The sequence below is a fragment of the Dipodomys spectabilis genome, unplaced genomic scaffold, assembly GCF_019054845.1.
Source record: "Dipodomys spectabilis isolate Male_0828 unplaced genomic scaffold, ASM1905484v1 ptg000457l, whole genome shotgun sequence".
Lineage (NCBI taxonomy): Eukaryota > Metazoa > Chordata > Mammalia > Rodentia > Heteromyidae > Dipodomys > Dipodomys spectabilis.
This window is the reverse complement of record NW_024871134.1, coordinates 1,339,392-1,354,650: the sequence shown is the minus strand read 5'-3', so window position 1 is coordinate 1,354,650 and position 15,259 is coordinate 1,339,392. Positions and strand designations below refer to the sequence as shown.

Below are 15,259 nucleotides of genomic sequence, written 5' to 3'. Positions count from 1 at the left end.
CCCAGGCCCTAAGTTCACACCCATACCTTCACACACATATACCCTCACACACAGACACATAGACACACAAAACACACGCACACACGCACACAAACACGTATGTTTGACAAGTGTCTCTGTTAGTTTCCTTTTTTCAGGCACTGCATGCTAGGCATGGTGGTGGTGAAGACAGAACCCCTGACCCCTGGAGCTTAGAGTGAGTGTGGACAATAAATGTATGTGCACAGGCAAGATAGGGTTCAGTCTGGGGGGGCATGTGGTGAGGCACCCCCTGATGGATGAAGGCTGCAGCTCTGCATGCCAGCCTTTGACTTGACAGATGGTGAGTGAGCAGGTCTCTAGTACCCATCAACTGCAGGCTGGAGGGAGAGGTAGACACGCACTTTCAGGCTAATAGCTGTTCACTAACACGGAAAGCACGATGTCTAGGCCACATCACTGGCTATCTCTGTGCTTTAGAAAACTTATTCCTGGTACTTCTCATTTGTAGATAAATACATAGGGTTTCAAAAAAGTTCTATAACATGTTCACAACTGAGCCAGGAGTAAGCCACGATTTTCAGATATGATGTTATAGTGATTTACTAGCTAATAGAATCCTCAGTTGAAAATATAACCACAGAACTTTAAGATAATGCATGTGTTTTGAGCTTGTGTGTACATGCGAGTGTGTGTGTGTGTGTGTGTGTGTGTGTGTGTGTATGCGCGCGCGCGTGTCCATGCGCATGCGTGTGGTAGTACTAGGGTTAAAACTCAGGGATTGAGTTTTCTTTCTTCTTTCATTATTTTTTTTGTACCAGTACTGGGGCTTAACTCAGAGCCTAGGCACTGTCCCTTAGCTTTTTTTTGTTTTTGGTTAGTCATGGGGCTTGACTCTTCAACTCAAGGCTGATGCTCTACTACTTTGAGCCACAGCACCTCTTCCAGTTTTCTGGTGGTTAATTGGAGATAAGAGTCTCGGGGACTGGGCTGGCTTTGAACTGCAATCTTTATCTGCGGATCAGCCTCTTGAGTAGCTAGGATTATAGGCATAAGCCACCAGTGCCTGGCTGTACCTTAGCTTTTATGCTCAAGGCTGGAGCTGTACCACTTAAGCCACAGCTCCACTTCTGGCTTTTTGGTGGTTAATTGGAGATAAGTATCTCAAGGACTTTCCTGTCCTGGCTGGCTTTGAACCATGAGGCTCAGACTCCGGAGTAGCTAGGATTATAGTTGTAATCCATCAGCCCCGCTCCTTTTTTTTTTCTTTTTAATTTCACAGTTTATTATAATAAAATTTACCATTTGTGAAAAAAAACTCAGGGATTGAGTGCTGTTCCTTAGCTTTTCCCTCAAAGTTGGTGTTGTGCTACTTGTGCCACAATTACACTTCTGGCTTTTTGCTGGCTAACCAGAGATAAGAGTCTCATGGACTCCACTGCCAGAGCTGGCTTTGAACCATGATCCTTAGATCTCAGCCTCCTGAGCAGCATAGTAGTATTGGCATGAGCCACCAGTGCAGTTAGAACACTAGCCTAATATGTGGCAGTTTACTTTTTTGAATTAGAATTGATGTGTTAGCAGTTCCCAGCTGACATGAAGTAACAACTTGGTGGGCTTCGCTGGGTCGCATGAGGACCAGGGGGCTCTCGGGATGGAGATTCAGAAGGAAGCCACCAGACAGCTGTTTGGTATTTAGAACCACACATACAGTTTCAATATCGCAATTGCTGCTGCTAGCTATTCATCCAGAAATATCTAATTAATTTTAAAATGCTGACCTTTGGGAATTTGGCACATGCAGCATACGAAAGATGATGGCTTTAGTGTTTAGCTTTCTTCAAAGAGAAAGAGTTTGTTTAGACACTAGTGTGCAGAATTATTCCATATGGATTCTTCACTAAACTTTGGGCAAGGGAAAAAGACTAGTACGGCAGTTATTTGCAGATTTAGAAATCTTTTTTTTCTCTTGCCAGTCCTTGGCTTGAACTCAGGGCCTGGCCACTGTCCCTGAGCTTTTTTACTCAAGGCTGGTACTCTACCACTGGAACCACAGCTCCACTTCTGGCTTTTTGCTGGTTAATTGCAGATAAGAGTTTCACAGACTTTGCTGCTTGGGCTGGCTTATAACTACGATTCTCAGATCTCAGCCTCCTGAGTAGCTGGCATGACACAGTGATCCTCAGAGCTCAGCCTCCTGAGTAGCTGGGATGACACAATGATCCTCAGGGCTCAGCCTCCTGAGTAGCTGGGATTACACAATGATCCTCAGAGCTCAGCCTCCTGAGTAGCTGGGATGACAGGTGTGAAACACCGCCCCCATCTTCTGGATGCAGTTGGACAGAAAACAATGAACTCAACGTGGCCTTTCTTGCCTTACAGGTCCACTGCTCCGAGCGCCATGATACCCTCTGGCTCCTGGAAGCTCTGGCCTTGGTTGGTGATGCTCCTGCTCTGGGCCTCCACCTCTGGGATGGACGGAGATGAATCAGGTATCTAAGTCACCTCTGTCAGACTACAAAGGGTCACCACAGTCCTTAAATAGCTAATCACAATCACTAGACCAAACCCTGTTATGGTGGCCATGGCTGCAGATGAAATCTCCCCGTCAGAACGAGCAAACGCCATTGCTCCTCACCAGTGACCTTCACACACTGCCAACTGAGAACGTCTAAAATGGCCTCATTTTTCATAGGCACATCATGTATAGCCAGCCTTCCCTTGGTGCTGCTGGTTTTTATAATGACATGCATGTGCACGTGCTTGCAGATGTGTGATAGTGCCTTGCGTTTTCCCCTTTAAAAATGACTTGCCATGTTACAAGCACAGAAACTCAGTACTAATTAGGATGAATGAGGACATGTCTAATCTTAATTAGGGAAGGTGAAAAATCAAATGGAAAGTGTAAAGGGAAATGTGGTTTAATTGTATGTCAGCTTTGTAATGTCTTGGAGGAGGAAAACAAAGGTGACACATTTCTGGAGGACCTTTTGAGCTAAGCAGACATTATATATTCACAGCTGTTCAGTTCATCAATCTCCTCATACTCATTTCCAAAGTAGACGATGTCTCAAACTAGAGGGTCAGTGTGAGACAGCTACTGTGTGTGTGTGTGTGTGTGTGTGTGTGTGTGTAGGTTTTCATGCTTGCACTCGGCCTGGACACTGTCCCTGAGCACTCAACCACTTGAACCACAGCTGCACTTCTAGTGGTTCATTGGAGATTAGAGTCTCATGGATTTTCCTGGCCAGCCTGGCTATGACTCTCCCCAGTTCTTAGCCTCCTGTGTACTAGGATTTCCAGTGCTTCGTGATCAGTCTCCCTTTTATCATTCTTCTCCCTCCCTCACCCCATCCCCCAGACTCATTTCCCACCTCCCACCTCCTGGATCACATGTGTATATTGCATGCTCTGGTGCCAGGCGTCCTTTGTCTCAGGACGTGTGAGGGAGAATACACGTCCTTTGTCTGTCTCTGTCTGGGTCTGGCTTGCATTTCTTAGTGTGATTTTTCCAGACTGGGTGTTATGCTTTTTTACTCTGCTATCCGTAATGTTAATCAGGTCATACTCTGTGCAGAACTTGTACCAAAATGCGTACCAAATTAACCCCTTTGAAGTGTGAGTCTAAAATCACAGGCTTATCCCTGTAATCCCACCTACCCAGGAGGCTGAGATCTGAGCAGCACAGTTCAAAGCTGGCTTGGGCAGGAAAGTCCATGAGACTATCTCCAATTAACCACCAAAAAGCTGGAGGTAGAACTGTGGCTCAAGGGGTAGAACACCAGCCTTGAGTAATGAAGCTCATGGACAGCACCCAGGCCCTGAGTTCAAGTCCTAGGACTGGCACACACCTAAAATCATTGTAAATGGTAACAAGATTCACGGCAACACCCTGCTCTAAAGAAGAAGCGTGTGCGGACTCCTGGTCTTTTCAGCACACAGGGCCCAAGAGACTCAGCTCCAAATGTCCCCAAGCCCCTCCACACTGGTGTGTTGTCTGTTTTGTTGGTGATGTCAGTGTGGCACAGGGTCCCCAGAGGATGTGAAGCCGGCCGTGGGGCTCCGTGCCTATCCCCCCGTGTCCGTGTGCAGGGCAGGCAGCCCGTTTTGGTTTCCTCATGTGCAGACCTGCCCCTGTGGTCACTCACATTTACCGGAGGGAAGCGATTACAGCTAAAAATAAAATATAGCAAATCTGAGGGAGAGGCTAGGGTTTCAGCCCTGCACGCCGAGTTTGTCAAGGGTTTCCTGTTAAAACTTCATGTACAGAAGATAACCAAGCCTTTCAATTACTTCACTTTATTTCTAGTGTATCTTGAGCAATTTCCTGCGACACTGTACCGGGTTGAGTAGGATTCAGTTGTGATGTGGGATGATTCAGTTGTCATATGAACTTTCAAATACTGAAGGACACATTTAATTGCTTTTCTTACTTTAGCAAGTCCTCTAATATTGACATTATGCGATAAAGCATATTTGTGTTTCCATACTGAAAATAACTAACAATAAAATTCAACTTGAATGTCATGGTTTTAGTACAATTATTTGCCCAAGGAAAGCGGGGAAGAGAATTGTATTAAAATCTATATATAGCTCGGCGCCAGTGGTTCACGCCTGTAATCAGAGGGCTGAGCTATGATCATGGTTCAAAGCCAGCCCAAACAGAAAAGTCCAAGAAGTTCTATCTCTAAATAACCAGCAAAATGCTGGATTGGAGGTATGGCTCAAGTGGTAGAGCACTAGCAGAGCAAGCAAGCTGAGCAATCTCAAAGAACTGGGTTCAAGCCCGATACTGGCACCAGATATGTGCACACACATGCACGCACACAATGCTGGCTAGAGAATCTTTTTAAAAATATAATGTCATTGTTATTTTTAAGGTGTTCTGCAGGGAGTTACCATGTCATAAGTCAGGTCGTGAATACTCTTTTTTGACAATGCCACTCCTTCCTTCGCTCCCGCCATGTTCCCTCCTTGCCCCTGCCCATGGGTTCCATGGTTCGTTTTCTACACAGCGTCTACTGGCACCAGGCTGCATTCATTCACCCTCCTCCTCCCTTCCTGTGCCTCCCCTTTGCACCCTCTAAAAAGACAAAAAAACCCCACTACCACCCCCACCAACCAAAAAAAGTCTAGAGAATCTTAAAACTTACTTTATGCAGTTCTTTAACACAGTTTCCTATATGGTAGAAATCACATGAGTTAATTATTTTCCTGAATGGGTTTAAGTAGAAGTATGAAATGATCATATGAGTGTTAAAATACAGAAAACCAGTGTAAAATATTAAATTGATGAAATAACATTAAAATGAGTTTACTTCTTTCTTTTTTTTTCTTTTGCTGATCCTGAGGCTTGAACTCAGGTCCTGGGTCCTGTCCCTGAACATGTGCTCAAGGATTGCACTCTATGACTTGAACCACTTCTGGATTTTTCTGTGATTAATTGGAGATAAGAGTCTCACAGACTTTCCTGCCCTGCCTGGCCTTGAATCGAAATCCTCAGATCTCAGCCTCCTTAGTAGCTAGGATGACAGGCATGAGCCACTGACATCCAGCAAAATGATAATTTTTTTTAACTTACAGTAATGCTTTGTGTAAACTGTCTAGATTGAAATGATTATCAGCCCAATGTATATGTAAGTTGATAAGTTGATTTTTCTATTAATTATTAGAAGAAAAATTATTATTCTGAAAGGTGGCTTTTATTAATAATGCTTCATTTTTAAACTGGAAGCAGAAAGTGATGTCACAGACAGAGTTTTCATTTTTAAACTGGAAGCAGAAAGTATGCTCACATACAGAGAGTTTTCTTTTGGATGTTTTAGAAATCCTTCTGCTCCATAGGGTATCATATAAAAGTCCTTGCACTGAACAATGCCCTTTGTAGACTTGAAGGGGATGGGGAGTGACTGGTGCTGATGAGGAGGGAGATGTGGTAACTACAGGTGTTTGGGTCTGGTGCTGATGAGGAAGGAGATGGTAACTACAGGTATTTTGATCCAGGTGCTGATAAAGAGGGAGAAGATTATTAGGTATTTTAAGCAAAGCCAAGCACTGAAGATGCTTTCCTGACCTTTTGTGAACTCATTCTTAAAATAGCTGTGCTCCCATTTTTTTCTGTCCTTTGGTCTCATTTTCATATAATTTCCATCATATTCTGGTGTGGTGTACTTTGTCTATTTTGTGAACATCTGTCTTCCTTCAGCACAGCATTGCACTATTTTATCTAGTGTACTGGAAATGTGTACCCGTGCCCCAAAGGCCGAGAGGAGGGTGTGAGGGTTCTGAGGTCCCCTCTCTTCAATGAGAAAAGTCTGTTCTAGCTTTGAAGTTTCTCTTTTTTTTTTCTTTCAGGACTAAGATTTGAACTCAGGGTCTGACACTTTCACTCACAAGCAGGTGCACTACCACCCCAGCCATACCTCCAGTCCCTCTTTTAGCTTTTAAAAATGCAGAGCACATAAGGCTTCTCCCATCAATTTACTAAAGGCCAGCATGCCAGCCTGGGTGGCTGATGGGCGTCCCCTCCCCCACCTCCCCTCTCCTCCTCAGAGAGCGCTGTCAATGTCAGGCAGAACTCCTGCCCAGCTCAGCATGTTTCAGTTGAGCTTTTGAGGGAGTGAGAATTCCAGAGAGAGGCTGTGTGTTCCCATGGATAGTTAGAATCAGGAAAATCAAAGAGACCTCAAGTGGTAGAGTGCCAGCTTTGGGTGGAAAAGCTAAGGGTCAGCACCCAGACCCTGGGTTCAAGCCCCAGTGCTGGCACAAAAGGAAAAAAAATCAACTAGTCAAATGATGTGTTTAGTTTCTGTACAAGGAATATTAAGAACAGCTGAGCAGGCACACAGTTCTGGGTTTCAATCAGTTGGAAACTATGGAACCCAAAGAATCAACTGTCACTGGTCCTAGGGCTTGGTGAAGAGATAGGAAATTCATCATATTTTCAGTGAATAATTAGGAGAAAAATATGAAAAGTATGTTTGGACACCTGTGGCTCACACCTGTCATCTTAGCTACTCAAGAAACTGAGATCTGAGGATCCAGGCTCAAAGCCAGCCCAGGCAGAAAAATCTGTGAGACTCTATATCTAATTAACCAGCAAAACCCCAGACTAGAAATGTGGTGCAAGTGGAAGAGCATGATTAGCAATAAAGCCCAGTGGGAGAATGAAGTCCTGAGTTCAGGCCCTGCTACTGGCAATAAACAAAGAAATATATGAATTAATAAGGATGGGTGGGCCTAAGGGGAAGGGCAGATGGAGATGAGAAGGGAGGAAGAACACAGTCACAGCACTCCATGCACAGTGTGAACACAAAACCAGGTCTCTGGAGGGGAGGGGTGGGGCTGGGAGGGATGGGAGAGCCCTGGAAGGGGCGACACGGATCAAGATGCACCATTCACAAACTGACATGTTTGGTTGGAACCTCTTTCTTCAACTGTTTAAAAATAATTTGAAAATTCATTAAAATATAGGGCCAACTAGTATATTTCTATGTGTCCATACGTGCTATAGTAAATTCAGGCTTTCATGTGAGTGGTGTAGAAGACACCAGACAATGACAGGGAAAGCGGGCTTCCTCCCTTTTGTCTATTTGGGCTTTGTTTCCTGGGTTTGGAGATCATCTCCAAAATGTCCCTGGTATTAATACATAGCATTTTTTTTTACATCTTTGTGCAGCAGTTAATAATAAATTTAATTTAAAAAGGGTGTGATCTGATCGCAACATGTAGGAGGCCATACCGGTAGGTGAAAACATGGCAAGTGATTAAGAAATTAAGGCAAAGAATGATACTGTGTGTGCGTGTGTATGCGAGCACGCACGTGTGAAGAGATTTAACTTTAAGCATGTGTTTAGAATAGACTGGGAGCAAATGCATATCTACTAAAGAATGAGTTGGGTGCTGGTGGAACACCAGTAATCCTGCTACTCAGAAGGCTGAGATCTGAGGATCAGTTCAAAGCCAGCCTGAACAGGATCATCCATGAGAGTCTTACCTCCAATTTACCACCAGGAACCCAGAAGTGGTGCTGTGGCTCAAGTGGTAGAGCACCAGCCTTGAGTGGAAAAAGCCAAGTGAGAGCAGGAAGCTTTGCGCTTGAGCCCCAGGACTGTCAGTGAAACATAAATGAAGTTGAATTTCTGAACATGCTGCCGGTTACTTAAACATGCCTTTGAGAAGAAATGATGAATGCAGAGGGGGGGAAGCAGGTTCTAGGAGGCAGGTCTCACCCAGACCCTGTCCTGAGCGGCTGGTTGGTCCCTGGTTTCCTGGACTGCTTGTTCTCAAGTTCTCAGGGGTGTGAGGTTTGGAAGGAGCAAGGGGTCAAAACCTTCAAAGAAGCACACATTTTCTTTGGGTATGAACCAGGCTCAACCAGGGCCCAGCTGCCTGTCAGCTTCCTAGGCCTCCTTCAGGCCCACCCAGCCCTCTCGGAGCCCTAATACCTGGAGGTATTAGGAGGGAGGCAGGCCTAGCCCTCAGCACCCGCATCTGAACATGAATTTATTAGGGACATCTACATTTGCCTTTACATAATATAACCTGATACAATATTTGAGTCTGATCTGTGAGTCTTTAAGGTACATTAATATTAAACTGCATATGAATATGCATAATTTAAATAAATTATGCCATTTTTATGCAAAGGATTCACGAAACTACCAGTTTTTGTGGCTCCAATCTTACTCCCCAAATAACATTTAAGTCGCTTAGCTTTTTACAACAAAGCACATGCTCTAACGATAGGAAACAATACTTGGTTTTCCTGAGTAAAAGACTTCGTGTGCAACCACATGGAGTGCTGCAGGAGTTGAAGTCCATTCATTTCAAAGTGGCAGGTTTGTTACTTTGACATTACTGAATATTCTGTAAGTCCCTGGAAAGCAGGCCGCATGCCTTCCCTCATTCCTTCCTGTTGCCTTGAGATTTGTTTTGTCATTATCTAATGGATCTGTCAAACAGGCAGGCAGACAGATGGACAGACAGGCAGGCAGGCAGGCAGAGAGACAGGCAGGCAGATGGATGGACAGACAGGCAGACGGACAGACAGGCAAGCAGGCAGGCAGACAGATGGACAGACAGGCAGACAGGCAGGCAGATGAATGGACAGATAGGCAGGAAGGCAGGTGATAGATGGTAGATGACGGATAGATGGATACATAAATGATTGGTAAGATAGATATATGATATATATCTTAAGTATAGACCTGTAGTTGTTCATAGCCCTTATAAAAATGTAAGTAGGATTTGGGTTTGGGGAGGGTTTTTGGATGACAGCGTTTTCTCAAAGAGATGATCTTCTCCTTCATGGTGCTGGCCTTAGGCCCGCTATAGTCAACGAAGGTTAAATGTACTGTACAAGGGCTTTTCACCTGTGTGTTCATACTTCTGTCTGGTTCACTCAGATCAAAGCTAGAATTCCCTCAGGATGCTCACAAACCTCTATCCCAGCCTTGTTCTACCTCGCAGGGTAACCGCCGTGGACACAGAATCATTTCATAAGCTTTTGAAGTCCATATAAAAGGAATAGAACTGATATTTATGTAGTTAAGTAGAAATGATACGTATCAACTTGATTTATATATTTGACATCCATCTACTTACGATATATCATTGGTTCCCTCTTTTTTTTTTTCTCATTGTATTCAGAAAGCTTTAATCTCTTGTTGATATGTTCTGGTCCTGGGGCTGGAACTCAGGGCCTGGGTGCTGTTCCTTAACTTGTTCACTCAAGGCTAGCACTCTGCCACTTAAACCACAGCTCCACTTCAGGCTTTTTGCTGGTTCACTGGCAATAAGAATCCCACAGTCTTCCCTGCTCAGGCTGGCTTTGAACTTAGATCCTCAGATCTCAGCCTGTTGGGTAGCTAGAATTACAGGCGTGAGTCACCTGTGACTGGCAATAAACTTTCAGGTGATTTCCAGGTTTAGGCCTATCTAAAAGAGTCAGCTACACTCATCTTTTAGCTATTGCTTTTGTGGAGTCGCTTAATTTCCAGGTCATGGAGTTTGTGTGTCCTTAGCTTTGGGAAGCTGAGCAGTCGCCCCGGTGATGGCGTTGCTTTCCAGCAGCCCGGCACTGCAGGATGGCTGTTCTCCCAGGATCCTAAGGGGTGCCTCCTCAGCACCTTCTCCCACACGTCCCTGCTCTGATGTGCTCAGCAGGAATCTATGCTGTCTCTTGTGGGTTTCGTCTGCATTTCTTCCATTTCCAATGATGTTGAGAGTTTTAATGCACAAATTGGACATTTGGATATCCTTTTTTTTAATGGAATGCTTTTACTTCCACATACATTTAAAGCAAGATTTCCAATCGTTTTCCTGTTGAGTTTGGGAGCTCATCTTACATTATGCGTGCAGTGCCCTGTTTGGGATTCATGTGTTATAAATATCTCCTGATCTTTGACTTTCCTTTTAGAGCTGTGTACTATGAGTGCCTTCTCCCAGGCTGCCATTTTTACTCTGCTAATATCTTTTGATTAATTAACATTTTAATTTTAATGACCTACCTTTTATCAATATCTTACTTTTTGAATAATGTTTTCTTGTGAAAAGTCACAAAACCTTTAGTACTCCTAGCCCATGAAGACTTTATATTGCATTGGAACTATTTTATTTTTTACTGTTATGAGTACTTATAATTCATTTTTTGTGCAAACTTGAAGTATGAATCTAAATTCAGCCTGGCACTGGTGACACACACTTGTAATCCTAGCTACTTAAGAGGCTGAGATCTGATGATCACTGTTTGAAGCCAGCCTGGTCAGGAAAGTCCATGAGACTTTTGTCTTCAATTTACCATGAGAGAACTGGAAGTGGTGCTGCATAAGTTCAAAATGGTGGAGTGCTAGACTTGAGCAAAAGAGCTCAGGGACTGTGCCCAGACTTTTAAGTTTAGGCCCCATGATCAACCAAAAATAGAGCAAATGTTCACTTGTTTCTCCTCTATCAGAACAGACTTTGGAAAGTTTAATGACCTGTTAAACTTAGTTATATTCCTAATTAACGTCAAATATGTAAAAATAAATAGCATGTTGGAATAATGGTGATAATAGCAATGATAGCTAACATCAAGGATGTGCCGTGTACCAGGCCACACTACAAATACTGGATAAATAAATGCCTGAAATCGTGGCAGACACGCTGAGGTGTAGTACAATTATTCATTTTATTTTTAAGTTTCTTCCTTTCTTCCTTCATTTAGTCTTTCTTCTCTCCTGTCTCTCCCTCTCCCTCCCTTCTCTCTCTCCTAGTTTTGGGGCTTGAACTCAGGACCTAGGCATTCTCCCCTTAGCTTTTGAGCTCAACGCTGGCACTCTATTGCTTGAGCCACATTTCTGCTTCTGGCTTTTTGTTGGCTAATTGGAGATGAGTGTCATGGACTTCAAACTGTGATCCTTAGATCTCAGCCTCCTGCATAGCTAGGATTACAGGTGTGAGCCACTAGTTCCTGGCTAATATTAAATTTCTAGTTGGTTGTATGGTAGGACTTGGTTTTATTTGAAAAAGTTGAGAGAAAACATAATGCAAATAATCAATCTTATTTTTAAACAGAAAAGACATGTCCTGCACTGAAAACGGAGGGATATCAGTTTATGCAAATCAGCAGAAAGGAGCTCAATGTTTCAGGTAAGCACTGTAACCCTTTAGAAGCAGCATTTTATGTAAAAATATCACTAAATATGCAATACACTGTAGGTGATTCTTTGGTATTGCCAAATAAGATAATATCATCATAAAAATAAAAGCATAAGCCAAGCCCTGGGGGGCTCATGCTTGTAATCCCCACCAATGAGGGGACTGAGATCTAAAGACTGTGGTTCTAAGCCAGCCTAGGCAAGGAAGTTCATGAGACTTTTGTCTCCAGCAAACCACCAAAAAGGTCCGAAGTGGAGTTGTCAAATGGTAGAGCTCTAGCCTTGAGCACAAAAGCTTAGGGCCAGTGCTCAGACCCTGAATCCAAGCTCTAGAAAAAACACAAAGAGAAAGAAGAGGGGGGGGAAGGAAGGAAGGAAGGAAGGAAGGAAGGAAGGAAGGAAGGAAGGAAAGAAAGAAAGAAAGAAAAGAGAGAGGGAAGAAATGGAGGAATTTTGCTCATCTGAAGCAACAGGATTCCATTCAGTTTCTAGATAAAGACAAAACATTTTTTGTTTAAAAGCTCAGTCTTTCTGTGCACGTTGCACACTCTGAACACTCCATGTGCTGCAGGCTTTGACGTGGGAGCGCGCTTTTCCCTTCGGCGGGCATCCTGTGAAGGGGGGAAGTCCTGCTTCAGACTGGGGCGTGCACTGCTGATTAGAGAGACCTTGTAAGTAAAGCAATCACTTCTAATTACATGTTTCATAGTGCTATAACACTATTTTCTTTTTTCATGCATTTTTATTGTTGTAAGGATGATGTACAGAGGAGTTCCAGTTATATAAACCAGGTAAAGAGTGCATTTCCCTTTGAACAACCTCACCCCTTCCTTGCTCTCTCCCAGTTTTTCCCTTCCCATCACCACCCACAAGTTGTATAATTCATTTTCAACATGGTGTCTAGTGAGTACCACTGCTGCATTTGTTCACCCTTTGTCCCTCCATTTCTGTGCCCTCCTTACCCTCCCAAAGAAAAATTAACAAACAAGACAAAAGGAAAAGACAACAAAAACATTAACAAAGAACAAAACTTCTTGTTTCCATTTACTGGAGTTCGTTTCGAGGGGTATTATTTTATATACATACAGGATTGCGCCTTGGTATTCCTACCCTAAGAGTATCCTCCTTTAGTCTCACTCTGTGAGAATGTCTAGAAATCTGGAAACTTTTCTAAGGAGATTTCACATAATTTGCTTAAAAGCATAAGGCACCCGTGTCTCAAGCCTGTCATCGTGGCTACTTAGGAGGCTGAGAGCTAAGGACTGTGGTTAGAAGCCAGCCTGGGCAGGACAGTCTGTGAAGCTCTTATCTCAGTTAGCTGGCCAAATGCCAGAAATGGAGCTGTGATTGGAGTGGTAGAATGCTAGTCTTGAACAGAAATAGCCAGCGAGAGCGTGAGACCCGGAATGGGTCCAAGCCTCAGGGCCAGCATGAAATAAAAATAAACAAAAATTTTCAGTGGTGCCGTTCTCCAGGGAGCATTGTGATGCCTGCGTCTTAGGTTACTGCCTCCCCCGAACCATGAGACCATGAACGTTATTAGCCACTTGCACCTTATCTCCTGATTTCCACTCCAAATCACCCTGGCCCTGGGCAGTCTGCGTGTGGAGCCAGCCAGGTCCCTTCCCCAGGGAGCTGGAGGTGTCTGGTCAGCTGACCAGCAGCTCCCCCGCCCTGCAGTGCCCCTCCCCTCCTCCCCTCACAGTGCTCCTCATTTCACAGTGTCCTTCCCCCCACTTGCAGTGCCCCCCCCCCCTTGCAGTGCTCTTCCCCTTGGTCTCAGTGCTCCTGGAGCCACGTGGGTTGGGCCTTATCTCCAATACCAGTGAGCGGGAGTCCCGTTGCAGCTAGGTGAACTCAGTCAATGAGCAGCCTTGTGGAGTCAGTGCAGGAAGAGGCAGATGGTCTTCTGTGTGGAAAAACAGAAATGGCTTCTATGCCCAACTTCCCTTTGTTGTTCTGTAATGCTCCAGATGAGATTCATGAAGAAAGAGACTGACTTGGTGTATTTATCAGACACCTGTTGGGCACACGAGCACTTGAGCCTGGCGAGTGTGGGACTTGCACATGTTGCCCTTCCCAGGGTCCCCCTGGTGTGTGTTCACATATGCCTGTTTGTGCACATATGTGCAATGAAATGTGTATTACTGTACACTCAGAGGTGGCATGGGCTCAGGGGTACCTGAGGGGCTTACCGTGTTTCACTTGGCTTTGAATTTCTAATTCTTCAGTTTTGTGTATGTGTGTGCACGCACGTGCACATGTGTGTGCATCCTGGAGCTTAAACTCAAGGTCTCACAGCCTTGCTTACTTTTTGCTTAAGGCTGATATTCTACCACTTGAGCCACAGCTGCACTTCAGGCTTTTCAGTGATTACTGGAGATTAGAGTCTTTTAGACATTACTTCTAGGACTGGCTTTAAACTAGGATCTTCAGATATCAGCCTCCCAAGTAGTTAGGATTACAGGTGTGAGCCACCAATGCCTGGCTTAGTTACTCAGTTGTTATTGTGAAAATAAAGATTGTTTGGGACTTCCAATGATTCTGGATGGCACACTACCTAGTTTTCTAGAGTCATTTTTGTTAGAAGGAATTTCCTTTTGTGTATATGTGTATGAGGTGCTTGGTTATATGAAATACCTGTGTGTGTGTGTATGTGTGTGTGTGCACGCACGTGTTACATCTATGTGCAGATACCCTGGTTATGTGAAATAACTCATTATTAAACATTGGTAGTTATATATCTGAACATTGTACTTGGATTATTTTTTAACCACACTTTCATCTTGATTGGCCACCAGGGAAATCCATTTTGAAAGCAACAGGGAAGTTTCTAGTTTATAATGGAGTCCATGTGTGGTAAATCACTGTGTATGTATCTCTGGCATGGTAGCTGGGGTCTGGATACTGGGGGCAGTGAGAGGCTGAGAAAGGATGGGCTCGGCCAAGCGCTGACAAAGGAGAGAGGGCTGGCTGGCTCACCTCTGTTCCAAGTCTTTACTTTCTCTGTGTGTGTACCAGTACTAAGGCTCAAACTCTGTTTGTGCTTTCATATGGCTTTTATCCCTCAACTGGACTTCTACCACATGAGCCACAGGTCCACAATTGGCTTTTTGGTGGTTAATTAGAGGTAAGAGTCTCACAGACTTTCCTGCGCAAGCTGGCTTCAAACCTTGATCCTCACATTTCAGCCTCCTGAGTAGTTATAGGATTATGGGCGTGAGCCACTGGTGGCTGGCCTGATGTTTAGTATTATAGGTAACACGGTGTGTGTTCATCAGTGTTTATCAACACCAGTGTGTCCTTCCTAGTGATTCTTCCACTCTGTGTTTTCCTCAATATCTACAGTGGATGTAGGCATTATGCTTTAAAATATTTGTGTTCTGTTTTTCAACTGTAAACTCACATTAATTGAAAACAGAAGCTGCAGGGAGCGCTGCCTGCCTGGCTCAAGGGTGTGTGAAAGATGGCACACATCAAAATTCAGTGCCATCCAGTCTCACCTTCTCATTCAGGTGTTCTTGAGTCTGGCTGTGGGCCACGCTGCTGTGGGCCTGGGCCTCCACTCAAGAGGGTTGAGGGTCGGTCTCTCCTTCCTAGCCCTGCTGGAGACACTGTGCACAGAAACTCTGTGCTTCCCT

General features: G+C 44.3%; 1 protein-coding gene across 1 annotated transcript in view; it reads left to right on the top strand.

Moving 5' to 3' along the window:
• The first annotated feature begins 2,380 nt into the window (after window positions 1-2,380).
• The window catches only part of Col19a1 (collagen type XIX alpha 1 chain), a 224,029-nt gene continuing 211,150 nt past the window's right edge, over window positions 2,381-15,259 (top strand). Inside the window, exons 1-3 of the mRNA XM_042668576.1 lie at window positions 2,381-2,471; window positions 11,536-11,610; window positions 12,190-12,289. Coding sequence (XP_042524510.1) covers window positions 2,381-2,471; window positions 11,536-11,610; window positions 12,190-12,289 — 266 coding nt within the window. The remainder of the gene's footprint in view (window positions 2,472-11,535; window positions 11,611-12,189; window positions 12,290-15,259) is intronic.